This window comes from Fundulus heteroclitus, chromosome 10, assembly GCF_011125445.2.
Source record: "Fundulus heteroclitus isolate FHET01 chromosome 10, MU-UCD_Fhet_4.1, whole genome shotgun sequence".
Lineage (NCBI taxonomy): Eukaryota > Metazoa > Chordata > Actinopteri > Cyprinodontiformes > Fundulidae > Fundulus > Fundulus heteroclitus.
The window spans coordinates 6,261,732-6,289,521 of NC_046370.1; the positions used below are offsets into that span (position 1 = coordinate 6,261,732).

At 37.7% G+C, this 27,790-nt stretch overlaps 1 protein-coding gene across 2 annotated transcripts in view; it reads right to left on the minus strand.

Annotated features, from left to right (window-relative positions):
- The window catches only part of kcnh4b (potassium voltage-gated channel, subfamily H (eag-related), member 4b), a 67,260-nt gene that overhangs the window by 31,927 nt on the left and 7,543 nt on the right, over positions 1-27,790 (minus strand). The window contains exons 2-4 of one of the 2 annotated variants that reach the window (XM_012882385.3): positions 16,250-16,483; positions 12,276-12,407; positions 11,805-11,932 (exon numbers count right to left, since the gene is read on the minus strand). In XM_012882385.3, coding sequence (XP_012737839.2) covers positions 11,805-11,932; positions 12,276-12,407; positions 16,250-16,483 — 494 coding nt within the window. Of the gene's footprint in view, positions 1-11,804; positions 11,933-12,275; positions 12,408-16,249; positions 16,484-27,790 lie in introns of those variants that run through there. The other variant, XM_021308515.2, reaches the window with a different exon arrangement.

Consider the following 27,790-nt stretch of genomic DNA (forward strand, 5'->3'; position numbering starts at 1 on the left):
TTTAATTTTCATCAGCAAAAACATCAAGTTTTGCACCAAATATCTGTAGTGAGAGGTATTTGGTTTTCTTTCAGGATTTAGCATTATTGACCAGAAATGTACATGCAGATTATACACATTTAGTTTGTTTATTTAGTTTTACCTGTGTCTATAAAGGCAATATTTACTGAAGTACAGCCTGTCATGCTCAGGATGGACCTGTTTTTTTTGTTGTTGAATGAAACAGTGTTTAGTGAAGGAGATGATGAAATTCACATTCTGTGGGTGGGTTGTCTGTTGCCAGTCCAGTCATTCAACCTGAATGAATCATGAGTGCAAGAGGGCAGCCTGCACCTTTCTAAGTGTGTTCTCTTAGTAATGTTGCACTTTATTAGACTAACTGATGTTAAAAGTGTATTTTTCTGTTTTTAGATAACGCATGTGTTGATTCAATGTTAATTTTTGGTCCTTTTATCCAGTATGGTCAATTCCATAGGTTTTCCCTCTGCTGTATCCGGTAAAGGCAAAAATTATAAGATTATTAATTTCTGTTTAAAGCCAGAGGCTGTTAAATATTTTTGCATCACATAGGGATGAATTTTAACAAAATAAAACCACCCAATGATGATTTCCCACCTAAAGAGAAAAGATTGGTCATTTTCTGCAATCTTACTTGAACTTTTCGTAAGGTATAAGTTCAACTCATGTTCTGCTTCCCAGTAAAGCTTCAAATTAAAGCTTTCAGGAATCACCGCTGCCTCTTCAGATATGAAGAAAACTGGATTTAAATGCCCTCTGGGACGAATAACCCTGCAGGAACCCATCTAAACAGGATACAACCTATTTATCCCCTGTCAACCATTCTCGTTTTAGTGTAAACACCGTTACTATTCCTCCACTCATTTAAAGCATTGCTTTCTCAGACTCGAGCATACCGCTTGTCAGCTGGCTGCTGTCAGTGTTTGAAGAACGAAGAGGTGCTGGATTGGTTACTGAGGGATCTACCCAATAAAGGAAGATATACATAGCAGCACCTACAGCATCTGGCATAGCCCGCTCTAGATATTTTTAGCGCCCACGGCGAGATTATAATTTGCTGAACAGCGCAATAAAACGTGTCCGGGCAGCAAGCAGACTACTTGATGGGTTCAACATAAATTTTATTGGTTTGATTAAGGATTTCTTAAATAAAAGAGGTTGCACTACACTTATATACTTACACAACAGATACTGTATCTACAGTGGCATCAATAGGCAACTATGGTTAATTTTAATGTGACTTGTTTAAGAAAATTAAACCCCTATAGCACAACAAGAGCAGAGCTGCACCGTGGTCTACATCCAATCTGCACGGATAAACTGACAAAGAGGGAAATGTTCCTACCAGGTATTCAGAGCAGCTCTGTCCCTCACCAGAAATAAAGACAAGGTCCTATAATTTGATCTGCCACAAGGTGGAAAATGACGTTTCCAATTTAATTCAAACTGTCTGCTATTCCTAATAACACAATGAGGAGGACAAGCAATTAGATGATTTTACTGATTATTTTCAAGACAAGAGCAGATAAAGGGAAAAGCTTAATCTTAAGTGTCTTATCTTTTCCAGTTATTAGAAAATTATACTGTTTTTTTAATGTATCACAGATTTATTTCTATCCAAAAGTGTACACACTTACAACAGGTCCACATTTTGTTCTATTTAACGTTTATTTAACATGGACATGTTTTAATCCCATTGAGATTAAAAGCATGTTTTCCAGCAGAGTCCTGGCCAAGAGGTAGCAACAAATAAAAACACCAAAAGTTACATAATTAAAAGAAAACAGACTATGAAAAACAGGTAAATGTTATATAATTAGTCTCCACGGCTCTTCAGAAGTAAATGCACTCAATGAGATAAGTTCAAAATCACATTAATAGAAGTTGAAAAAATATAAACTTTGTTGCTATTTTGGTCATTAAGAGACCAACTACATATAATAATGGACCTGATAAGGAATAAAGATATGTACGGGTTTTATTCACAGAGGAAAGACTCTCCAGCCAACACTGAGCTGCTAAATTCATATAAGACAATTTAAGCATCAGTTTAATGCTGTTTGGGTGGCAAACGGGACGCTGAAGTTAGCAGCTAATTCAGAGGCTCTGAATCCACAGTTAATTAAGTTAATGAGCTCCTTCAGATGCTAGAAACTAAATGCTAACTGCCGCTTTAAAGACAAGAAAAGCTGCTCGCTAACATTGTTTAGCTATACTACTTGGAGCAGTGACCCCACCAGCAGTCTTTGCCCGAGGAAGCTGCCTATGGTGTCTCCCTCATCAGACATTTGGAGCAAGAGCTGCTGCAGCCGTTCAAATACAATGACCTCCTTCAAATTTGACAACTGGTCAAACTACAGTTAGATCCTCATGTATGGAAGCCCATTTCTGCCACACTGATGAAAAAAAAAAAGTTTTATGTGATAATTATGACTTAGCTATCTCATAATTACGTGGCGGAAATGGGCTTCCATAGCTCCTTGAAGCAAACCGTGGAACCACACAAATAAAACCTGTTTCTGTTAAAGTGGACAGTGACGGGGCTTGCTTGGTGAAGGTGAAAATCTAATGATGGCCACTTGAATTTTAAGCTTAATTTGTTAATTATACAAAATGTGAAAAAGGACCCTAGAGGAGCTGCATGAATGAATAACTTAACATCCAGATGGTCACGAGGGGGGAGGCTGCGACTGTTAATGACAATCAGATGGACACTGCTGCGCCGACATTTTCCAGAAACGGAATATTTAAATGTCAACATCCTCTCTTGTGCGCTGACCGCTGATTATTGAGTAAAACAGCAACTCAAGTGAAAAACGACACATAGATGTTGGGGGTAATCTCCACGAGACAGCCTCCTATACAGACAGTGACAAGCCCTTCAAAATCTGCACTGACACACTATAAAATGACAAAAAAAGAACCGTGGTCAGCCAAGAGGAAACATATTACAATTAAATGGCTTAATAATTTCATACATGGCTGAGCTTTATCCCTCAAAGAGTCAGATGGCAGAGTTTAGGTTGGAGGTAGGGTATCATTTTTGGGGGAAATGAGAGTACAGTTTCACTTTAAAAAAAAATGCACAAAGCCCTACTTAAATGGCAGGTTTTTGTGATGTAAAAAAAATTACATCAGGATAATGTTTCTTTTTAAATTGTTTTCCAACTTAATGTGACATGCAGACAAAAAGATTCCCATGACATCCAACAGAAAAACATGCAGATCTGTTTAATGCCCAGCATCAATTATAGTAAATGTGCTTAAATTGAACTACATTTCATGTGTTGTGGTAGGATCTTGTAGACATTTGCCTCCTTTAGCTAAAATCAGAGTTTGCAGAGAAAAATAATTATCTAACTAGACAAATGTTTCAGCCAGGAGAAGGTAACAAAAACAATCCTACCATTTTATATATTTATTATATAGCATTTTTTTTTTAAAAAAATCCTTTCTTATTTACAGTTAAGCAAAATGGGGCATTTTAAAAGTTAGCTACACCCTTAATGGTCATTGAAAAAGCGTCTATTGGTGTTATATTAATCAAACACTGTTTACAACCACTGACCTGCTTTTTGCGTGTCTCAGCAGGACTTTTTCATGATTTATCTTTTGCAACGAGCTCCAAGTGATTCAGATTGGAATTTGCCATTACCCTATTCTTTTGCTCTGTCTACAGATTTGCCATCAGATTAAAGTTGGGACTCTTGCAGAACCACTCCAAAACGTTCCAGTTAGAAGAAATCAGGTGGTCAAGTTAACCAATTATTTTCAATCTAAATCTGCCAGCAGTGTAAATACATTTGGCTTTTAATGTATAGACTGTGGCGTGTTTGTAGTTAGATTGTTCCTAAGGTAATTTATGGCTTTGCTGTGTTTTACAGATATTCCTTGCTTTTGGCGGGGACTTAGACAGTTTTGTGAATGGAAAGAGGGATGCAAACAACCGACGGATTAAGGAGCTCAAAGCTTCAACTTTGTCTTCCTGTGTGTGAGTTACAACCAGTAAGTGAAAACCTTACAATACTATGGCACCGTGAACATGAACCTCAGTAATGGAAGAAAATCTAGGAAAACAATGACATTATAAAAACTGGAAATTTCTCCAAAATTAGAAAATAAAAATGGCAGGAAGAGAAATGATCAAAAATAGTTAAAGGAGTGCTCAGAGCCTGACAATAAAGTTGGAAAAAGGTGCAGGAATTTCTGACAAGTCTTGTTTCTGATCTACATGTGACAAAAATCTTCAATATCTCCTCGTCTGGACTATAAGTAGTAATGGTTGCAATTTAGTTGCAATTTAGGTCTTTCTAAAATTACCCAAACCCTCAAAGAAGAACATGTTATGGTCCGATGAGTTCATACGTAAACCTTTAGGCTACATATTCAAGATAAGAAGTCCAACGTGATCTGGGGTTATTTCAATCAATCAATCAATCAATCAATCAATCAATCAATCAATCAATCAATCAATCAATCAAACAACTTTATTTTTCCCTGTGGGTTAATTCAGTTTTAGCCTACCAATCACAATAATTGGGACAGGAAGACAACAATCAATCAAGCATTCACAGACACTGTCAATAACATCATGTTACATTTGGGTAACAGGACAAGGAAGCAAATGCAAAGATCTAAAGCAGGGACCAAGGTTTGCAATGCCTTGCCCATGTCTGGTTATTGCCATATTACTTAGGATGGAACTGCTTTGTTTTTTTAATGTGGATTCATTTATAAATAGTTCTGAATACCAGTAAGTTTTGACTAAAAAGATTCAGATGTGTGTTGATTAGCTGAAGATGAGCAAATGTCTATTTTTTGGCAGCACATTGAGTCAAACAATAGATCTAAATCAACAAAAGACAGACTTCACCAGAAAAGAAAACAAATAGTTGGCATTTTTAAGCACTAAAAACATCTGACAGAAAGCCTGTGGGGTCTCTGAGCTGTACTGTAACTACAGTACCCACCATCTACCTTTTCATTTCTAAACTCCAGTAATATAACATCCTTTTTAGTATATTTAATTCCAAGTTTAAAAGCATTATTTATGAGGCTGGAGCCCTGGGAATTTTCCTCAAAATAGAGCTGATTAAGTTTAGATGGAAGGAAAAGAAGCTAACAGTTTTGAATGTATCCGTAGAGAGAAGCAAAAAAAAAAAAAAATGACATAAGGACGAGCAATGTTCAATTTTGCCACTTCTGGTGCACTCGAGTTGAGTAACAGAGAAGCTGGGAAATGAAATCTTAACTTGAGTTTGCCTAGAAGCTGCTGAGCTGGCTTGGAGAAAATTGACTGATTCTATTTCAATAACCTCCACATCATTCTCCTTTCTTTCTAAAATAAGAAAGAGAGGTGAAACACTCCACTGTCTTTCACGGCAGAGAGACGCAATAATGCTGCTTGTCACACTCAGAAATCCAGGCTGCTGCCTGAAGCTTTGCGATTCAGCTACATCTCCTGCAAGCTAAGGTGTTCACTGTGTTTACTAATATGATCTTTCTTTCTTTCTTTTTTTTTTTACGAGGATTGAGGATAACTGCAAGTAGAACATTTCTACAAGTCAGTAATCCTTTTCTCTTGGTTAACAGGAAAGCATGAAATCCCTCTGAGTTCCCCGTCAGCGAGCCATGGCTTGGTTACCGCTGCTGATAACTCACAGGCTGACAGCATTCAAACTGAAACATACCTGACAAAAAAAAAATAAAGCACACGTCAGCACCTTGGTGAGCAGCTTTCATCGAAAGAAAAAATATGGCACATTTTTTGCTAGGGTTATGTGACAGATCGGGACAATTTTTCACTTGTAAAATAGCTTTACACCTATGCTTCTCTTTCTGTTGATCTTAAAAATGGCTTTTTGCACTATTCAAAGCTGTATGAACGTGGTTATAAGCATTTCTAGAGGGCTTTTTGTCCCCCTCAGCCTGTAGCAGCTGTCAGACAGAGATCTATTTGTAACGAATATGCTAGGAGGCAGAGGAAAACTGTTAGCTAACTGCTTGTGAGAGTCAGACAGCTAGAAGGAAAATGTGTTCTTTTGTGAGGTAGTCTTGGAAGGAGGGTACTGATTCAGCATTGCCAATAAATAAAAATACCCTCTAGTGTAGGGGTCTTTAACTCCAGTACTCAGGACCCACTGTCCTGCACGTTTTAGATATTCCTCTGCCTCCATACACCTGAATTAAATTAAATTAAAGGGCGCTTACCAGGCAATCATTGGAGATCATGCAATCATTTGATCCAGGTGTGGTGGAGCAGAGACACAACATTTTCTAGAAAGTGGCTCCTAAGGACCAGGGTTGAAGACCCCTGCTCTAGTGCTACACATACCAGGGGTGTCTAACTCCAGTCCCATGACAATCATCTAAATCTTTTGGTTAGAGGCGTGATGGCTTGGTAAGAAAGCTATAAATATTGAAGTTAACGCATGTTCTCTCGGCGGAGACTCAACAAAGTAGCCAGGTGAACGAGAGCGCACAGCGCATCACACCCAGAGGATTCGGCCTGAATCACTCTCTCGTGAACGGACTAATCCATCCTATAGAGGCAACTGCGGTAAACAGAAGATGACTCATTTTACAATTGTAAGGGCACGTATGGGAAAGTAAATAAAAGATATTTAACTTCAAAAGTTGCGCTATGCACCTTTAAGGTGATACAGTCAACATTTACTCAAGGACAAAGTACTTGTTGGGGTGACCGAGCTTCTTAAGCTTCCGTTAGATGTTCAATCTATAACTTAAATTGGCCTTTTTAAATTGAAGTTTAAGTAAATATTATTCAGCCTACCTTGTTATTAACCTGATTTATATGATTTATTTTAGCTCCCTGTATGTTTTTCTTTAATATTGATGTTGTTAAGCCATTTGGTCACCATTATTGCAGAAGCAATACATACAAATAAATGATTAATTGATTGATTGACGTTAGCCATATGTGCAGTTGCCTAGGTTGGCAGAAGAAACAGGATGCATGAGCATCAAATAGGAAATTGTACGTGATCTGTCAGTTTTGCCCTGAGGAAGTATTGGTTTTAAGGATGTGCGGCCAAAAGGGACTTGGCATCCCCATGTGTTGACTGGGCATGCTCTACTTGCAGCTGAAAATAGCAAGACTGCCATACATGCTTTGTGAGGGACTATACTGCATTTTCTCCCCCCCCCCCCCCCCCCCAGCATCTCATTTTCTTGTTTTTCTTAGTTGGGGGGGAGGGGGTACAAAAGGAGGGGCTTGGCCAACTAATATGAGAACAACCACCAAATAGACACTATAAGGTGTTCTTTAATATCACCTTTAGACTCTTGTCATAACGAGTGCCTATGTTAGCATCTGTTATTTTTTTGTGTTGTGCAGGAACATTATGGTAAAAAAAATTATGTTTTCTGCCTTGGAACACTTAATGGAAAAAACAACATTCAGATTTTCATTTGATTAATAATCAAGGAAGAAAGACGGACGAGTTTTTCCATTATGTCACCAAAATCTTAGTCGACAAGGAAAAGAAGAAATAAATTAATAGTCAAATGAGTAAGATAATCTCTCTTCATATCATAGCATCTGTCAAAAAAATCACCAAAATACTGACTCATTAATAATAATAATAATAACAATAATAATAATAATAATAATAATAATAATAATAATAATAATAATAATAATAATAATAATAATAATAATAACAATATTTTATGTGTATACTGTTAGCTACAGCTATGATAAAAATACACAACTGCAGAATATTATAAATACTGTCTGAAATTCCATTATCAATATAACTCATATCATGTGGGTGGCATCACTTTAGGGCAGTGGTGTCGAAACGTGTTGTTATGTGGGCCAAAAGTATTCACAGGCCAAAGAAAATACAATTAAAAAAAATACAAAAATTATATCGTTTTGTTTACCTGTTCACAAATAAACTAAATATGCACATTTTTAATTCCACATATAAAGTAATGAGATTAGTGAAATTATTCTGTTTCAGCAATGACAACAGCATGTGGGTGACTTTACTCCATAGATGCTTGGTGTATTTCACCACGTTCAATAAACTGATTAAAAACAGACTGAAGTGCAGTAAAAGTCATTAGATGAACGTGGTTCAATTGAAGGGAATTTTCCTTCCTACAGAACAAGGACAATGACTTAAAATGAGGAAAACAGGTAAATGAGTAGCAGTGGATGTTTAGGCAGACAGAGCCTCCAGAGGGATGCGGCAAGAAAGCTATATGGTTAGTTTGACAGACGGAACGCGTAGCTCAGCAGAGGAAGAAAAATCGACCAGCAGGGAAACATAAGCATGACAGATAAAAAGAAAAAGCAATCTTGAATTCCCTTTGCCAACAAAATCTCCTTCTACAGCAATTACACACAACTCGGTATTCTGCAAGGAGGAGTAAAGTTAAAATCTAAACACAGAGCCTGCAGGCTGGAGGTGAGATAAAGGGAACCTTAACGGCACTTAAAACATTAAGATGCTGTGGGGTAAGACGTCACAATAAATAAAAAAAAAAACATCCAGTATAAGGCCAAATATGGAACGGAGAGAAGAGAGTAACAACACATAAATAACTAAAAGTTTATGATGAAATGGCTAAGAATAAATAACACCAGATAATATAAAACATGAGATTGGAGTTAACAGTTAATGACTTGAATGGAAACATACTAGAAAATGTTGTAACTCTACAACTCAAAATAACAATGTTTTCGGTCCTCGTTTTAACCAGCAATTATTTTCTTCACTAATAGTTATACAATTGGTTTTGAACAGTAGCAATGAATTAATAATTAATTAGTCTAATATATGCAGCAATAGCAACTTTGGTCCTGGCAATAAACACAATCAAGCCTTATAAAGGCTTTCTTAATGCAGCTGTGTTTCTCCCTTTCTCTTTAAAGTCACTGTCTTTAAACAGGCACAACAAGAAGCTGTTAAACGGTGAAAAAAAACCTAAGAAAAGCAATAGCCTGAAGGCCATTTTACTCATCTGCAACCAATGTTTAATTTTAGTTTATAAAAACACAGGTTGTCTACATTTTTAATATAGCAACATATGAATTTTTCCCAGGGCACACAAAAGTAACACCGTTTGTAACGACATTAAGTATCTTAAACTGGTTGCCGACTTTTTCGGGTATTCTGTGTTTTCTGCTACAGCAGCGTGATTTTTACTTTCTTTAGATTCAATTCTGACCCGAGTCAATTGTTGTTTCTAAGCCACCTTTTTGTTGCTTGTCAAGTTGTTGTTTAGACAAAATAGCTTAAAAAAAACTCCCTGTGGGAGTTTTTGTATTATTATTTAATAAAGTTTGTGGAAAACAGTACATTTCAGAGAAACAAAGTGTGTACAGGTGGAAAAAAAAGGAGATTAGGAGACAGCTGCAAGCAGGTTAAGAGCACATTTATCCACAACTGTATTGTGTAAAAGAAAGATGTAGTGCTGGTATAAAATATATGAAGAATATTGTGTCTACAGATGTTCTACCACATGGAGCATTTCTCCCTACATGGAAGTGCAGGATATTACTCATTTTCTGACAGTTGTGATTGTATATGGTGGTTGCACATGCATGGTGTTTTTTTTACCCAGTTGGCTTGCAGGGTATCTCAGGGATTGGTATTAGGACCCGTTCTCTTATTTATTTATTTATTTATTTTAGATTAGATTAGATTCAACTTTATTGTCATTACACAGGTACAGGTACAAGGCAACAAAATGCAGTTTAGGTCTAACCAGAAGTGCAATAGCAGCAAGTGCAGGAGAAACAATGGTTCCATAAGTACAGGACATGGGTTTGTACTGAGTAAATATTGAGATGGATACTATTATAAACAGAATTTCACTGATAGATTTGTCCTATGAGTATAATATATAGATAACTAGTATTGTGAACTAAATTTACAGCTGGATATGTACCGAATATAATATACAGGTGGATATTATATTCACCTGTATTATATATATCTTATGGATCATGAGCGAAAGAATAAGATCCTGAATAAAAGCAACAGAGATTTTACTTCACCTTTGACATAAGCTGTGGGGCTCCTTCATCTGACAGGGGTTCAGGTTAAAAGTTAGCAAAGTGAAGTTAGGCCAACTTTATTTATAAGCACTTTAAAAACAGCACAGCTGACCAAAGTGCTGAACAGATATATAGAGTTTACATAAACACATAAAAGGTGTGCTAAGCAACTAGTGTGAAATACTCTTGATTATTTTAAAAGGCAGATCAAGACTTTGCTTTTTGAACAACCTTTTAAGTAAATACAGTTCTGTGTGTCTGTTTTAATGCAATGTTTTGGCTATTTGCTTTCTGTTTCTTTTTCTTTTCGGTTTGATAGCTTTTTGTTCTATGTTTTCCTGTTTCCTTTGTCTTTTTATCTTTTAAGTTGGCAGGTTATGTTTTACTTTTAAAAATCTTTATTTTCTCAGTGAGATATGTTACATAAAATAGCTACTTATTTAGTCAATACACATAATTCCAATGTAAAGCTTTGCAGGTGAGTTTTATAAGAAAGAAAAAGGTAAACATTTTTACGCAAAACAAGAACAAGAAATAATGCATGTTTGAGGTTGAATTAGATTTTTGAATTACAAATGAATAAAAAAAAACAAAAATTATGTATAAATAAATACATACTTCATCCGCCTTCTTGTCATCATCATCATCATCATCATCATCATCATCATCGTCATCATCATCATCGTCATCATCGTCATCATCATCATCACCACCATTATTTAATAATATTATTGGATAGCACCCTAACATGAATCTCTGAAATTAGAAATGCCTTAAGCAAAAACTAAAAAAGTAATGTGGAAATATCTTATTTATATGGAGTACCATCCTTCACTGTTTTGGGGCAAAAATATTAATCAGCAGAGGTGGATATTTCATTTGGACAGGGAACAGAGTTCTACTTCATTGTAAACCTTTACAGTTTGTGATAGAACATATCAATGTTTTACTTTTAATTATTAGGTAAACAAATCTCCCTTAAACACACTTTGTTCTTTTTCAATCCAGGATTTAAATACTGCCTGCCTAAATTGGTCACATGAATGTTTTTTGTTCTGCCCTAAATATTTTGCATGGCTTTAACCCCTTTTGTGAAAAGGAGGTACATTGTGAATAACAAACTATGTTGGATTATCTTAAAACGGTGCTCAAGAAAAAAAAAAAACTGCTCCCTTTGCTTTTCAGGGCAAGACGTTATGAATACAACTGCTTATTGAGGGGCACATATCATCCAAAGTCTCCTTGAAAACCTTAGCTGGCATCTGTTTTGTTACAGAAAATAGCTTCCTGAGACACATTCCCGCTTGAAAGAAAAATGAAAGCCAGCAAACAGGAAAAATCCTTTACTACTGCTTAAAATGACCAAGATGTTAAATAAATGTGAGCTAGACATAAACCTTTTTTATGTCTCAATTGTAGCAGCTTTACTATCGCATTAGAAAAAAAAACCCTGCTGCTCAGTTAGGATTTCATGCCAGCATTATGTTTCCACTGAGCTACATGACCTCCTTTAAATGGCAATCTGATTTTGTTTGGAAACTGAGAATGCAAGCTTTAATGGTTAGAGGCTCAGTTTACTGCAGTTAATGTCCACCACAACCTTTTTATATACCTGGATTTTGAAAGGTGATTTTTTTTTTCTAACTTTTTGCAAATATTTCCCTAACATTATAAAGTTTAGTGAATCAACCAGGTAAGCAATCTGCAAAGTTGCAAAGCTGGTAAAGAAGTGAATAAATAAATGTCTTCTCACTCCACTCAGGTCGACGTCTCTTTTGCTCCCTCTTGAGAAATGGCTGGTCAGCTGGTACAACATGGTGCGTCCGTGTTTTCTGGCCTGACGGAAGTGAGAGCTGCTCTTCCTCCTGCACCTGTTGTCTTCTGAAAGTGTCAAACCACAGGAGATGAAAAACAAACCCATGAAGAGACTGGCATTTCATTTTTTTTCCTGGTATCGCTCACAAAGAAGACCTCTGGCTTAACGTTCTTCTGACTGCATTATAACAAATTGTCGCCTGACATCATCCAATATGTATATCCGATGGGTTTAGATTCCAGCTAGGCCCTCTTTTAGAAACAGTGAGCTCAGGGAAGGAACGCCAGACTAAATAAAAGTACTCTAGAGGCTGTGACAGTGAACAACAGGAGTGAACGGAGAGAATAAAAACAGGTGGTTTGCTCATGAATCATGTCCAGATTAAACAAAAACGAGCTCGTAGCTTACCCTCCCTCTTGGTGCCGTGGTGTCCCTTCCCATAGGTGTCAGTGATGTCCTTGAATGAGAAGAGGAAGAGAACCATTTCGCCCTTTTCATTTTTTATGGGCACAATGTCCAACAGACACCAAAAGGCCACACCTAAAACACAATCAGAAAGGTTGATTTAGTGCGAGCACTTGTTCTCCCAAGTTAGAGAATTGAAGGACAGTCTTCATTAGGCAAGGACAAACAGTTCTTTATTTGATTAAATAATATATTTTTGTTTGTGCCAATAAACACAGGGCATCTATTAAGAGACTCCTCCAAAGGAAGATAAAATTTGTTCCCACGCTCTTTGCCCAACTCTTGCATTTACACGCTCACGCTGGACGGTACGTCCCAGTTTTGTTTTGTTCAAGAGCAAAGCTGTACAATTGTTGTGCTATCTGGCCATCTAAATGAGACAGGTTACTCTCAAAAGATAATAATCAATGTCAAATTCCTAACTTTGATATTATCCTTATTTTTTGCTCCCTCCATAGATCCTCTTTTGTGACGATAACAGGGCTTAAAACTTAAATCTCTCAGCTTTATGAATAGTTTTGGGCTTTAATGTGTTTTTTTTTTTTGGGTTGTCTTTATTGTTTTGCAGACTTTTCACTTTCCTGCTTTTATTCCTACTACTATTTTCCTACTATTCTTTCCCTAGAGAAACTTGGTTAGATATTCGATTTAAAAAAAGAAAAATTATAAACCGGGAAATACAAATCAGCTGAATATCAAAACCCTCGAACAGTAGAGGCTGGAAAATATTTTTTCCATGACTATTTTCACTACTGAAATATATTCTTATTTACAGCCTGGTGTTATTATTAGCCTTCCAGAGCTAATAGTGAAAACAGAATTGGCTTTTTCTTACAAAATCTTTTAATGTCTAATCCCCCTTTTACACTGTTGAAAGGCTGACTTGTGTTTAAATGGCATAAAAATATACTACACTTTATAAAATTAGACTCAGATAAATGCACCCATGCACCACCGCCATAAAATAAGTAAACAAGGGGTTTTATTTTCTAAATTTCATGATGTGCCATGCAGAAGCTCTGTATGCACTGATGATGATTTACTTGTTTCAGCCTGCTAAATTATTGAAGTGCCCAAAACATTAGTACAGACCACCCAGTTTGTTGATAAATCAGATGACTTTTACTTAACCACATTTGACCCCATCTCACTCTTTATTTCAATGTACACAATATACAAAATAGAAAGGACTGGATGTTTCATAAAATTACCTTTGGTTTACATTTAAGTGCATGTAAAAGCTTGATATGCAAATAAATGGCAATATAGGAAACAGTGGGACAATAACTGTTCCACTCTGTAATTTATGTTATTCTGATGTGTTTAATTTTGTTCTTTAAATATATATATCAGTAATACCTACAAACATCTGCTGCATACTAAGAAAATCTTCATGTACTGAAGCTGCATCTGGCACTGACCAGAAGTTGCCAGGTCTTAGTTTCAAATTAGGACTTGAATTGCTCTAATTGGAAACTAAAAATCGGATATTTCTCAAATTAATTAGCGCCCCATCCATAACCTCAACAGATTACAGAAACGTTGCTTTGTGTATTGTTCGAGGAATGCAGCTCCATCCGTCCCAGAACAAGCTAGATTACGAAATGTTGGCAGTCAGTCGGAAATGTTACTGTTAAGGAAAGAGTTTACAAGCGTTTCAGGGAATGCACACAATGACGGATGCTAGAAATGCTAACCATGCTAACCATGCTAATCATGCTATTTGTTGATGTAATACGCTGAAGACAGTTTTAAATGTAAACTTTGTAGCCATTTTATCTTTACTTTGAATTAGAAGTAAATATTTAACTGCAGAGCTGTGTAACCCCAACTGCTTTCTCTTACAAGCGACACGATGTTGTTTCTGGTCCTGGTGGAAATAATTAATGATATTTTATGACCAAAAGGTTGCTATAGCCTCTTCTTAGTTGCAATAAATGAATGATTAATTGAACAGTCAACTCATACCAATAAAATTTGTGCTTTTTTCACTTAAATATGTTGAGAGAGCAGTAAGCTATTTTAGACGGAGTAAGGTTAATAAGACATTATTATTAACCCAACTCAACATTTCTTTTGAGTTGGGTTTTCTACTTCTGTCCCATCACCAGGAGGTTTTTACTGTAATGTAGAGTTTCAATAATACAGAGAGAACAACTCTGTAAGTTTGGACATTGTTTTTTTTTTTTGTTTTTTTTAGAAAAGCTATAAATCAGCTCAATCTAAACGTATCCAGTAAGCATAACTCTTTATGTACAGATATTGAAGAGAAATCAGATTAAGCAGGGCATGGGTCTACAAAGCAGGTGTAATTTCTAGAGGATTTTATGTGAATTACTCCAATTTTGACATGATGCAGCATTTAGTTGCTTTTCTACTTGTGTCTGTTTTTTCAAGCTTTCACTGGTTTATCTGGGATCTATTTTGTGCAAAGATATCTGCTTAGATTGGATCTAAAAGGAAAATATAGTTTCCCATGGGGGCTTGGCCACCCGTTCCCCTCTGGCCTTGCGTCTGTTAGTCCCTCGCTCAATCTGTTTCTCAAAGCTTCAGTTTTTTATTCATTTTAAAGGATGCAACACACATCCTTACACATTATGTAATATGCTGTATATAAATGCTGTTTTTAAAAAAATACACAGGAGCTTGTTTTGACGCGCATAATGTGGCAAAGTAAGCTACGGTGTTGGCGGAAGGCCTGAAACCTCACCAGAATCCAGTTTGCCCATCGACAGATGTGCAGAAACGATGCTTTGCTGCTACCCAGATGTTTCACATCTCCTATTGTGTGCCTGGTGTACATTATGCAAAGAAAGGAAGACCGCACTATAGGCTGTAGAGGTTTTTTGCAAAAAAGGAAGCAAGCTCTGTAGTCTGAAGTAAGCAGCATGCAGTGAAGACTACAGTGTGCGTTAAGAACATCTGCTCTTCAGGCTTTAATCTTTAAAATGCTTCTTTCTGCTTCACAATTCTTCAACAGGAACTCTTTTATGGTTGGTTTGAATTATTTTTAAGTGCTTTTAGAAGATTAGAAGAGAATGCATTTAGCTGCAGAGGGTGTTTTGCAACCCATTAGTGCTCCGAATACTTTGAGGCTGCAGGTTTCTGTTGAACACATACAGTATAATCCTGTGTGCCAGTCATTGAGGCTTAACCACGACTATGGTATATGCTCTCTGCCCATGCATGAGAACATGTTTTCAGCTCAAGACTCCCTCAAGGATTAGTAAAATGTCAGCAGGAAGGGAGTTCAGTTCGAGACGAAAGAGAAAGGCATTGTTCTGTAGTCAGAAAGCATGATCAGCATTCAGGAAACAAGTGAAGCGCTCTTATTTACACAACGCATCTTTAATGCCCTTGAGCACTTCTTCCAGCACAGATAAAAGCCTTGCTTATAAGAATATTTTGCTGATTCTCCCTTTCTGCATATCTGATTGTTTTGTGACAATAATTATGAATATTGAGAAGAAAACATCCCTCTCCAAAGAATCACGGCCATGCTGATAATAAATTCTGCATCCATAATTCAACCAAAACAGTCAGGTCTCCTCAGAAAATAAATGTGCACTTCTCGATGCTGAAAGCAAAGAAAAAAAACCTACACTGTTCGAATCACATTGACTAAGATGATGGAGCTGTTACCCGATCCAAAACCTTTTAAGTTGAATTTAAAACTAGTAATTCTAAGTGCTGGGATGGAGGGTGGAAACGGCTGTGCAAACGTTTTACACCAGCCCTAATTTGTTTTTAGTCAGCTTCCAATTAGAAGGACCTTCCTATTATATTTTCTAATCTATAAGTCAGAATTAAGTTGTTTAACAACCATAACTGATCACAATAAAGGCTGTGCCCTTATAAAAGTAAAAAAAAGCTAAGTTTGCCCAACATCTAAACGTCTCTCAATTCTGTGCACTCACCGTTCTTCTTGTAAAAATGGACCTCGGTCTGGTACTCCTCCCTTCCCTCCAGAGCCTTCTCTATCTGCTGGGCCACGTGCTCGCAGGTGTCAGGACCGTGCAAGAAGCCGCAGGTGCAGTTCTTCTGCATCACCTCGGTACGAGTGAAGCCCGTCAGCTCACAGAACCCGTCGGAGCAGTAAACGATGGGGTAGCCACGGTGGCCCTGGGCATTGCCCAGCAGGAAGTTGCTGTCTGTGAAGGGAACATGAGAAGATAAAGAGGATTAAGAGCACAAAACATTTCTTTGCATTTGATAAGTCAGTTGTATTAAACTTCTACTGATCATCTGATGGTGACCAGTAAAAGGAGTCTAATACAGTATGATTTCAGAATTAAATGAGCTGTGTTGCTCATAGTTGTCAAGAAGTTGGTCTGGTGAAGAAGAAGAAGAACCCTGGGCACATCATTTAGCATCATTTAGATGGGGAGTTGACTACCCGTCTTACCTAAAATGGTTAATTTAAATTGGTTGAGTTTCTGTTGCAGACTCAGCCTTTAAACACATTTTTTAAATCAGCTGATTTGAGGTCAGGGGTTTGGAAATCCATCCCAAAACCAGCTTTGATGACCTAACTGACTCAAAATCTCACCATCAGAAGAAATAAAATTTGGATGATTAAAAAAAAAAAAAATCACTGTAACCAGTGAAACCTAAGGCTGACTTTAATCCCAAACTGCAGGAACATCTCCCTGTTCACAATGAAGCAAGTTTTAAATTGTTTAGGACCGAGAAGGGACTGACTAACAAACTAACCAACATTTGCAACTGCACAGATAAATAAGCTAGTTGGCTTCGCGAAAAAGGTTTAAACACCAGATTGAGCCATTTTTTTCACAGGAAGTATGTTTGGAGGAATTAAGGTGAAGCTTTCAAACCAAAAACTATACCAACCAACAGGCATGACGGTGGTGCCATCATGCTGTGGGGCGGGTTTGCTACCAAATATGCTGGTGCATTGCACAAGGAGGATAGATAAATGAAAATGGAGCCCCTTCTCCAAATTCTTCTACTTAACCTCAAATCAATTGGATGATGATGAGAAATTGGACCAAACTAGATACTCAAACAGGACAAGGAACCAAACACACATCAGTGCTGGTTGTGTCATGGATACAGGAGGCTATGTTAAAATTTCTAGAATTGCCTTGATCTCTACTGTGAAATTTAAGAACCATGTTCAAAAGCCAAAAAAAAAAAAAAAGAAGGGAATTTAAATGAACCATTTGGTCATGGTGTAGCTTACTGAGAGACATTTCACTTAATCTTAAGGTGCTGTGTACAAATATCATATTTAATCCTGAATGTGTAATTTTGACCTTGTGCTAATTAAATAATTTATGCAGTAAAGTCAGGTATTTTACCCATTTTTTTAAATGTTTTATTTCCATTTAATTTGCTTGTTGGATGATCACTCCATCATGGAAAAAAAACATAATTAAAAGTCCACCATAAAGTTACATTCATGTCCCTGAAGGTATACAGTCATATTTAATTAATAAGAATATGGGTTTTGATGAGGCTTGCGCTTCAGATTAAAAGTACTTTTTTTTTTTTAAAGTTATAACTTTTGAGCAGGTTGTAGCTTGCTTTTTATTAAGCCTTCATTTCTGTATTAAAACGTTTTTATTAGTCAGCTGGGACATTTTAATCTTAAACGTCATGTTTTCATTAGCTGTAAGATAATGACAATGAGCAGAAACGAAGGTTTGAAAAGTATGTGCAATCAATTGAATAACTGAAATAAATGAACTCTTTACTAATTTATTGTACATGACTCTGTATAAACTTTCCACTGTAACAGCAGGCACTTTAAAATGAAAATGTGGTGATTTTCAGAAAAATAGACGCCTGCTGTTTAGTCACCTCAGAGTCCTCTTTGCTTTGCTTCTTTTGTTGCGTTGCTGTCAGCACTATGGACATTTCAGATTACTGAACCATGTCTGTGACGCAGCACCAGTCCTTTGTTCTGGGATCTCCTCAAAGTCACTCCAGGTTGCTGCACTCAGATTTGATATTTAGTTCGGAATATCATGATTTCTTCACTCACCATTTGACATTAATAAGCTGCAACTTGGTGTTACTGAGGGGTAGCCTATTTGTAAGACATTTTGGCCATTTATCTACAAGTAGGAAGTTTATATATGAAATATACAATAACATAACGTCTCTCCATTTTAATTATCTAAAATACAGGTTAGAACTTTGATTAGAGATGAAGGAAGCAATTTGAAAGTATGTTTTACCCTTTTTTTTTTAAAAATCAAGAATATTTTTGCAAACCACTGTCCTGTACACAAACAGAAATTGGTACATTTCTTTCATGACTGAAGAATATGTTCAGGCTGTTAGGTTGTTCACTGTTTGAATGTCAGCTCATTGAAAAAATATCAACAACTACTTGTGATGTGTTGAAGCCTGCTGGTGGTTGTTAGAGTGGTTCATAATACAATTTAGTCCTTAAAATTGATTTACAAGTGTTAGAATATTTTTGAAAGGTTAAATTAGTAGCAACCAGCTTAGTTTCATGTGGCAACTGTATTCCCAGGTAATATTCTTGCCTAATTTGCATACATAATGCTACTGTCTGTAAACACCATTTTTATTTACCAATTACAGATGCAGGTATAAAGTAGAAATGCACAGTGGCAGAATATATTAGAAAGTCATTAGCATTACAGATGATGTTACTCATTTTTGACTAATTATTAATACATTTATTTTTATTGAAATTTTACGTGACATGGTTGTCCAAAAATTAAAATAATGTATATACATATATTCTGAAAATGTGACATGCATTTGTAATGAGTCCCCCTGAGATGCTTCCTGAGCATTTAAAGCTGCAAGTCTTTGTGGTCCATCAGGTTTGCACATCAATCTATCCATTTTCTACACCTGCTTGTCCTTGCAGGGTTCTGATGGGGGCTCATTGGACAAGATGCAGGGTACATGTCGCCAGTCCATCACAGGGCAGGTTTGCACATTTGCAGACTTAAATTTTGGCCCAAAAGAGTTCAAGTTTAGTGAGATTGGATAGCAGGGGTCCTTTAAATGCATCAAAATCATACAGCAAACTTCTAGACAAATACAGTAGGTCCTCTGGACAGGTTCTTCTTAGTTTAAATATTTCAAGTCCAAGAGATTTCTTCAGTCTGAAAAGTTAGTGATTACCTCAGCCTTTTAAAGCAGTACCTTTGCATAGTGCATTTCTACTTTATATTAATACACCGATACACGGTACTGCGACAGACTGGCGACCTGTCCAGGGTGTACCCCACCTCTCGCCCATTGACAGCTAGAGATAGGCACCAGCACCCCTCGCGACCCCACAAGGAATAAAGAGTGTAGGAAAATGGATGGATGGATGGATGGATGGATGGATGGATGGATGGATGGATGGATGGATGGATGGATGGATGGATGGATGGATGGATGGATGCATGGATGGATGCATGGATGATACACAGAATGATGCCTTGCTCAAGACCACATCAATGTGTGGCAGGGGAAAAAAGCTGAAATGTAACCCACAACTTTCCAATCGCAATTTGAAAAATCGTTCCCATAAACCAACTTCAGCAAATGTTTCAGATTCTCAACTGGATTCTTGTCTAGACATCGAATGGGCCATTCTAACACATGAACATGTGCTGAACTAAACCATGCCATTGGTAGGTTTTCATCCAACTATAACTACCTCAATCTTCCATTCATCTCTGACCAGCTTCTCTGTCCCCACTGAAGAAAAGCAGGCACACAGCATGATGCTGCAGCCATCATGTTTCACTGTGATGCCTCCCTTGGTAAAGCAAATATGATTGGCATAACTACGGCAGCCAGAGCATCATTCTGCTTGCCATGAAGCTGCACATAACAACGGGAAAAAACGACAACCTTTTATATTGCATTTAGACATATTTCTGTATTCATTTTATTTTGTCTGGTGTAATGATCTAAAATGTCGTGTTTTCATTATGCGTAAGCAGAAAATCAACATAATTTAGAAAAACAAAGACTTGAAAACATCACTCTGTGTGTAATTAATCTGCATAATGTGTTTCAGTTTGTGACTGCAGTTACTGGGATAAATAAACTTTTCAATTATATTGTAATTTATTTACTATGACTCTGTAGTCACTCATAATGTGATTAAAAAAAAACAACTTGTGTCCCCGTCCACACCTGGTTTGATATTAAACACATTCACTTTTTATTATTTTTATACTTTGCCATGAAAAATTACCTGGCATACCATCTTTAAAGTAGTAAATATTAGGAAAAAAAAAGTATGCTTTCTTGGACAGATTTTTAAATGAAACAAAGAAACGCGCAATCTGGCATGTGTAGTCAACTTTGCTTTTGAGCTTAAAATTTAAATGTGTTGGAAGAAGGGATTTTCCTCATTTGAGTTGAGCTTCATTTAACACAGAGGACTCTTTCAAGCTATGTCTGTTCTAAGAAGCACGTTTAAAAAGTTTAACTAAATCACTTATTAACGCCTTGGATTTTACGGGGTAATCAGATATCTAAGGAATATTCAATCATACCAAGTCGTAATTATTATTTTATCCGAACTCTTTAAATTCCTACTTCACAGAAAACATCAGAGTGCAAATTACCTGAAAGCCAAGCAGAGAGACAGAGAGACAATCATTCTTAATTACGCTGACTCCACAGAGAGACCGGCAGAGCTAGAAAGAGTATTAAACAGCTCCTGCATTTTCCATGATCCAGAACTGTAATTGGTCAGGCTGTGGAGAAAGCAGTCCATGGGGGATGTTTTTATTCTTTTTCTAACTTCTCACAAAGTGACAACCTTTGAGTGTGCAGTGAGCAGCAACTAAACTGTCGCTGTGGAATTACAGAAAGAGACAGGCATTAGTCAGATCCATCAGCAGGCGGGGGAGGTTTCATCCCTATGCGTGCTTTTATATTCCCCACACTTGAATATGGAGAACATTTACATTACCATCCTGTTTTTTGTTTTTTTGTTTTTTGTTTTTTGGTGGTTCTTGCATGGATGCTGCCCTACAAGCACATCCTTCTGAAATGAGTAGGAAATTAAAACCAATGTAAATAACAGCAGGCATGTTAACATTTTGGGAGCAGTATCAAGTCTTAGAATTGCTGTGAAGAAGGGCCTACAATAAAGCTCCTTTGTGCACCTAGAATACAGCAGTCTTGTCACTGAAGGAGCTCTCTAATTCTGCACAGGGTTCATGCATGAGATGGAAGACACTCTCTAAGAGTGATGCTGATTTTTTGCTAGAGTCCTTCTGTCTTCAACCCCTCACACTGGGTCAGGTGCCATCCTGGGACAGAACTGGCCTTCCTGGTGAGTATTTCTAGCCCCGTCCTATCAGCTGTAGATAAGCTTCTGCTCCAACAAACTACACCAAAGAAGATTTCTAATGCCCCAACAAATTTTAAAAGACCCATTTAGGAGCTCCCCCTGCATCAAGGCTCTCGGTCTCCTACGCAGGAGGTGGTTCTGCTGGCACCCATCCACAAAGTCCTGTGGCCACTGTCTGTGCTCTGAGTCGTGCTCACCTGTGATAAGGCTATGGCAGAGTCATCTGAGAACTTCTGAATGTGGCAACCTGGAGATCAGATGGAGACGTCTGCAGTGTAGAGGGTGAACAGGAATGGCACTAGTACAGTTCCCTGCAGGGACCCCCATCAGCCTGTCAGAGACACGGCCCTGTGTCCTGTGGGCGGTCAGTGAGGTAGTCCAGTATCTACATGGAAAGTTGGTTCTCCATTCCTGACAGCTGCAGCTCTTCCCTCTGGAGTCCTGGCTGGATGGTATCGAAAGCGCTGTAGAAATCTAAGAACATGATCACAAGAGAGCTTCCAAGCTTCTTCGGGTGGGTCAGAGCTCCATGCAGGTATCAAGAGCCAACATATGACATCCTCCACCCAGATAACAGGCTGGTAGGCAGGTGGCAGTGGTTCCAATGAAGACCTCACCAGGAGGCGACATAATGGGTGAAATCAGGAAGACTGGAGCACAGGAAGCAGGAATCAGAAACAGGGCCCGGGCATGCTGCATTTTGGGTCTGCTGGTAACAGTGTGGATGACATTGCAGGCCCCTGCAACATTGGCAAAAGGTGGATCATACCCTGTTATTGCAAGAACGTGTAAATTCCCACGGTAGATAGATTTCAGTGAAGATAACCAAGCTGATGCTGGGTAAATGCCGCCGATTAATCTACTTTATTAGGAAGCGATCAGACATTTTCCATGATGATGGACAGGATGAGGAGTCTGTACCTTCTCCATGCCGGTGCGGTTCTTGCATCTCTTCTTTCTCAGCTCGTGGGGAATATCAGGTCGCTCAGTGCGAGGCGGCAAAGCAGAGCTACAGTAAGCTAATAGCTGATCTCCGAACACAATTGTGATAAAAAAAAGAAAAGAAAAACAAAGTTGTCTAAATGATCTGCTCTGTCATGTTTACAGGCAAGGTGCAAAAAACAGAAACACACAACATGGCTAAAAAAAAAGAATAGGTAGGAAAATAAAGAAAAAACTCAGAACGGGATGGGAGCTGCTGAAATAAGATGCCTGTTCCTGCGACGCCACAAGTAAGCTATATAAACATGCTGTCACCGACCACCTGACCTCAGGGCAGACCCAGAACTCACTGATGGGACCATTTATCCCGTCTGGCCTGGGAACATCTTGGGATCCCCCACAATGAGCTGTCGATAGGGAGTATATCAGGGTTTCCCTCCTGGACCTGTCGCTCTCGCAACCCAATCTTGGATAACAACGGAATGGAGGGATGGATGTCACTGACAAGCTACAAGCCTTTCAAGTAGGCCATACTGAGCTTTCCTGAGTTAGCGCAGACTGAACATGAAAATGAGCAATTCAAAACTCATTCAGGGCACAACTGAGACATAAAAAGGTAGTGAATATTTTCACCGCCCCCATTCCCCCCATATTGTAACTCTGGGAAACTGCCCACAGTTCTTGTGTCAAAAATCTTTAGTATGAGAGAAAACAGTAACAACTCTCTAAACATGTTTTCTTCACTTCATACACTGCATGTTCAGAATAAGGATTGCCCCAGAAACAATGACTGAATGAGATGCGCCCTCAGAAAGAAGGGCTGCGAAAAAAGCATGCCCTCTTTTTATGTTCTATAAATTCCCGTGCATTCACACCACAGCTCGGTGAGCCAGCATGTGCTGAGGAGAAGCTGCATTCATCTCGGCCTTACGTAATGTTCACCTAAGAATAGTTACATCTCTGCTCAGCAAGTTAAATTGGTCCTTTAAACAGGTCAAGAAAAGGTGTACCCATAAATCACTGTGTGTTATAACTACAAGAGTTTTCCAAACTTTTGTGCTCAGTTCGGAGTTATGCTGAGCACGATGCTTTACACTCCAGATAAGATTAACCACTGTAGCTCTGAGCTTGAGCCAGTGAACTATCATTCATACAATAATTTTTAAATTAAACCTGAGCAAAACCCATCTGCCAGTGAGGCTAAAAATGGTGAGGGTCTGGTTGTGAGAAATGATCACCTCTCAAGGGTCCAGTTAGTGGTGATCTGCACTGATATACAAACTAATTTCAATATTGACTATTGCATTTTATTGAGTTTATGAAGGTTTGAACAGGAGAAGGTGTAAATAAGATTCATGCTGGCGTTAGTTAACAAAATAACAATCATTAGACAATAGATACATAGAACTGAGAAAACACAGTTATAAGTTAAAAAAAAATGCTGCAAAAATGTTTTTATATAGCAAATATTTTTATTGTACTCGATGTAGTTAGAAAATTAGCTAATAAAAAGTACAATGCAGAAATCTTTACAGGGCTTGTTTTCTTGATTTCGTATTTTGTTTAAATTGTGTGTAAGCCAGAGCACTAGAGATTTGTGGAATGTAAATATTTGCAGTTTTTGGCAAATCTCATAAAACAAAATCTTAAAAGCGTTGCATGTATTTGTATTCAGTCCCCCTGAGTTAATACTTTGAAAAATGACCTTTTGATGCAGCTGCAAGTCTTCTGGGGTAGGCCAGGTCTCTGTCTGAATTGCACATCTAGAGAATACATTGCTTTTTGCCCCCATTCTTCTTTGAAAGCTTAGAAAGTATGGACGGAGAAATTCTGTCAACATTCTGAGATTCACAATTGGAGTTAGGTATGAAACTTTATTTGCTTTATACTAAAGCTATCGATTGCAGCATTGGCAGCTAGTTTGGTGTTGTTCAATCGGAATGTGAACCTCCACTCTATTCCCAAAAATGCTTAATAAACACCCATGCATCAATCAGATTTGTTCCATATGGTATGCCTGAAATCTCTGCTTTTCAGACATTAAGTCTCAGGTTAAGTTTTCTGTTTGAGTTTGAGGATAATGTAAATGACAGGACACTGTTTGATTAAAAAAAGTTAAAAGCTTTTATTTGGTTGCATCAAATAATTATTAACAACTTACCTATGGTCTTAAGCAATTAACCCGTAACTAATTTAAGGATTTCTTGTTACTAGACTGCAAATCAACACTTGCTATTTTTGAGAACAAAGTGATTGTTCAAAATCAAATAATCTTAGTAAGCTTTTCTTCTTAAAAAATAGATTATTATGTAGAATAAAACAATTTTACAAGCATTAATTGTGTCCAAATTTCTGTAAATCATGTTGGAACTTTGTTCATATATGAACAAAGTACCATATATATACCATATATCTGCCACATTGGTGTATGTAACATGGGTCCAAATGTAAAGCAATGAAGAGAATTTTGGGGAACCTCACATCTTGGAACATCAACACATGAAAGTTTAACACCCTGTACACAGTCTCTAAGTGCTCTCAAGTAGTCAGATAATAATTATCTGAATTAATAAGAAAAGGGATCCAACCCTTTGGCCATGTCAGCCACTCCAAGCATTTGGCATGCCAGTGAGAGTTAATCTTCCTCAGTGCAGACAGAACAGCTGCATAGTGTAACATGAGACCGGTTTATGCTGTTATTGGGTCATTGCTTTGATCTTTACATTTAATTTATGGTGTTTCCATACTGTAGCTTATATCTGAGGTATATACTACAACACTCATACCATACATGTACAAAGACTCCTTGGCAGCCTGAAACAGTAGGAGATCTAATTATGTATGGTACAATCTCACATATGCAGAAAGGTGATACTGGATCGTTATTTATTCATGGTAAGATATCTTCATGTACTGTTGAAACACTAGGCAAATATGCAGTAGTGCAATTAGGGTATTATCTACGACAGCCTGATATTCTGAAGTTGGCTCTTCTGTAACACTGACCCTACACAACTACAACAACTGACTTAATTTAGCAAGGCATTTTGTGCTCTAATAACACTAGTTTCCCACCATTTGGTTAATGAAGAATTGGAAAGAATTATGAACTATCATAAAGGCAGAAAAAGTCACGCTAATTCGAGGCCCAAAATTTTCTTTTCCTTGATTAAGCATTAATAAGGGGTTTTCAGTGGGAATAAAAGGAACTGTGTATAAGACGGTGGTGAGACCAGCATTGTTGTCTGGTGTAGAGACAGTGGCACTGAGGAAGAGACAGAATGCAGACCTGGCGGTAGCAGAGATGAAGATGTTAAGGGTCTCATTGGGAGTGATGAGGATGAATAGGATCAGGAATGAGTACATCAGAGGGGCATACCATGTTAGATGTTTTGGTAAGAGATTTAGAGAGGTGAGACTAAGATGCTTTGGACATGTACAGAGGAGCGATAGTGAGGACATCGGTAGAAAGGTGTTGAGGCTGAAACTGCCAGAGACCAAAAAGAAGATTAATGGCTGGAGTTAACGGGGACATCCAACCTGTCGGGGGAAATCACAATTAAGCCCAAAAATTGTCATATCCCTAGCGGACTTGGGTAAAGATTATTCTTTCAAATTTACCATCATCTTTTTTCTTATTGGGAGTAACAATGTTTTGGAGTGGCTGTGGAGGGAAACAAAAGATTAGGGTGATGACAAGGAGGCCTTCAAGCTTTGAAGACTTGGAGCTTATTAGCAAAGATAGATCACTAAACAAAAAATCAGAGTAAGCAGGTAAAAAAAATTATCAGTAATTAAAGATGGCTTGATTGTTTTAAAGCCAAAAAAGATTTTTCTACTGAATACTTAGAAAGATTTAAGTAATTTCTGGCAGGACATTTTGTATGCAGTTTAACCAAATAAAAAGATTTCTAGGGGACATATTCAAAATCTGCTTTTTTAGCCCTTAAATACATTTTGTTGTGTACTTGGAGTCTTTAGGAAAGCAGAAAATGAATGCCGTGCCTCGTTTGCATTCAAGGAGACCAGACCCAAACAGGTTGCTCTCAGACACACAGCAGAACAGGGGCAATAACAAGGAATTCAGAGGGTGATTGGTGTGAAAGAAGAGGCAGAATACAAGGTTAGATGGAGACAGATAGCTTGCTGAGGAGACCCCTGAAAGGGAAAAACTGAAACAAGAAGAAGCATTGATTGGGAGTTTATTGAGAGAAAAGAACAAAAAAAGAATGGTTTCCTATGAGTAATTGTAAGTTTATATGCTACTGATACAATGGTAGGCTGCAAGATAATATGCAATTTGTGAACTTTGATCATATTGAAATTGTTTGCAAACCAAGGCAGCATTACATTATATAGCCTATCAACGGTAACGTTTATGGAATTTATCACGTGCTTTACAGAACCTCATGTCATGTGGATAGAGAGGATCAAAATGAGTTGACATTGTCAGGTGTGTGATGAAAGGATTTTATACCAAAAAAGGAACTTCCTGTCACAAGGAGAACAAGAACACAGAATCAGTGTGAGGGTTACCGAGAAATCCAGCAATAAACATAGAAACCAGGGAGCTTAAATACAAAGGAGGGGGAATTGATGAGATGGAAAGCAAGTGAGAATAATCAGTGGAATACAGAACTTAAGCAGGGAACTGAGGGAAGGTAAGTTGTAAACACATAAATAAATACAGCGGGATCTAAACAGAATACAGGCAAGATGACAACACGAGGAATGAGAGATATATGGAAAACCCAAGATGACAATAATAGGCAACCATAAAATAATACAAATACAAACAGAACTGATTCTCAAAAAACACAAACACGGATCGTGTAAGCTTATAGATACTTTCCAGGTACTTCCATGAAACTAATGGGCTCAACACACAAGGAGTGACCAATAAAAGCGGCTAATGGCTTTCATCACCACCACCGTAGAGACCCAACACAAGGGAAGCGACCATGTCGGCAGCTTTTCAAATCGCGCTGTTGGATTGGTTTGTTTCCCAGAGATTATATTGGTTATGAGATATGGAGGGCTTTTGATATTTTCAAAATAGCTCGTCACCGACAAGGAAGATACAACCGGGTTCATCCTACATTAGAGACAAGGAAACAGCCTGGAGAATCTTTTCATTTTAAGGGCGGACCTCATAGCTGAACCAGATAAATGGCTGTAGTGCCATGCGACGGTGACAACAGTT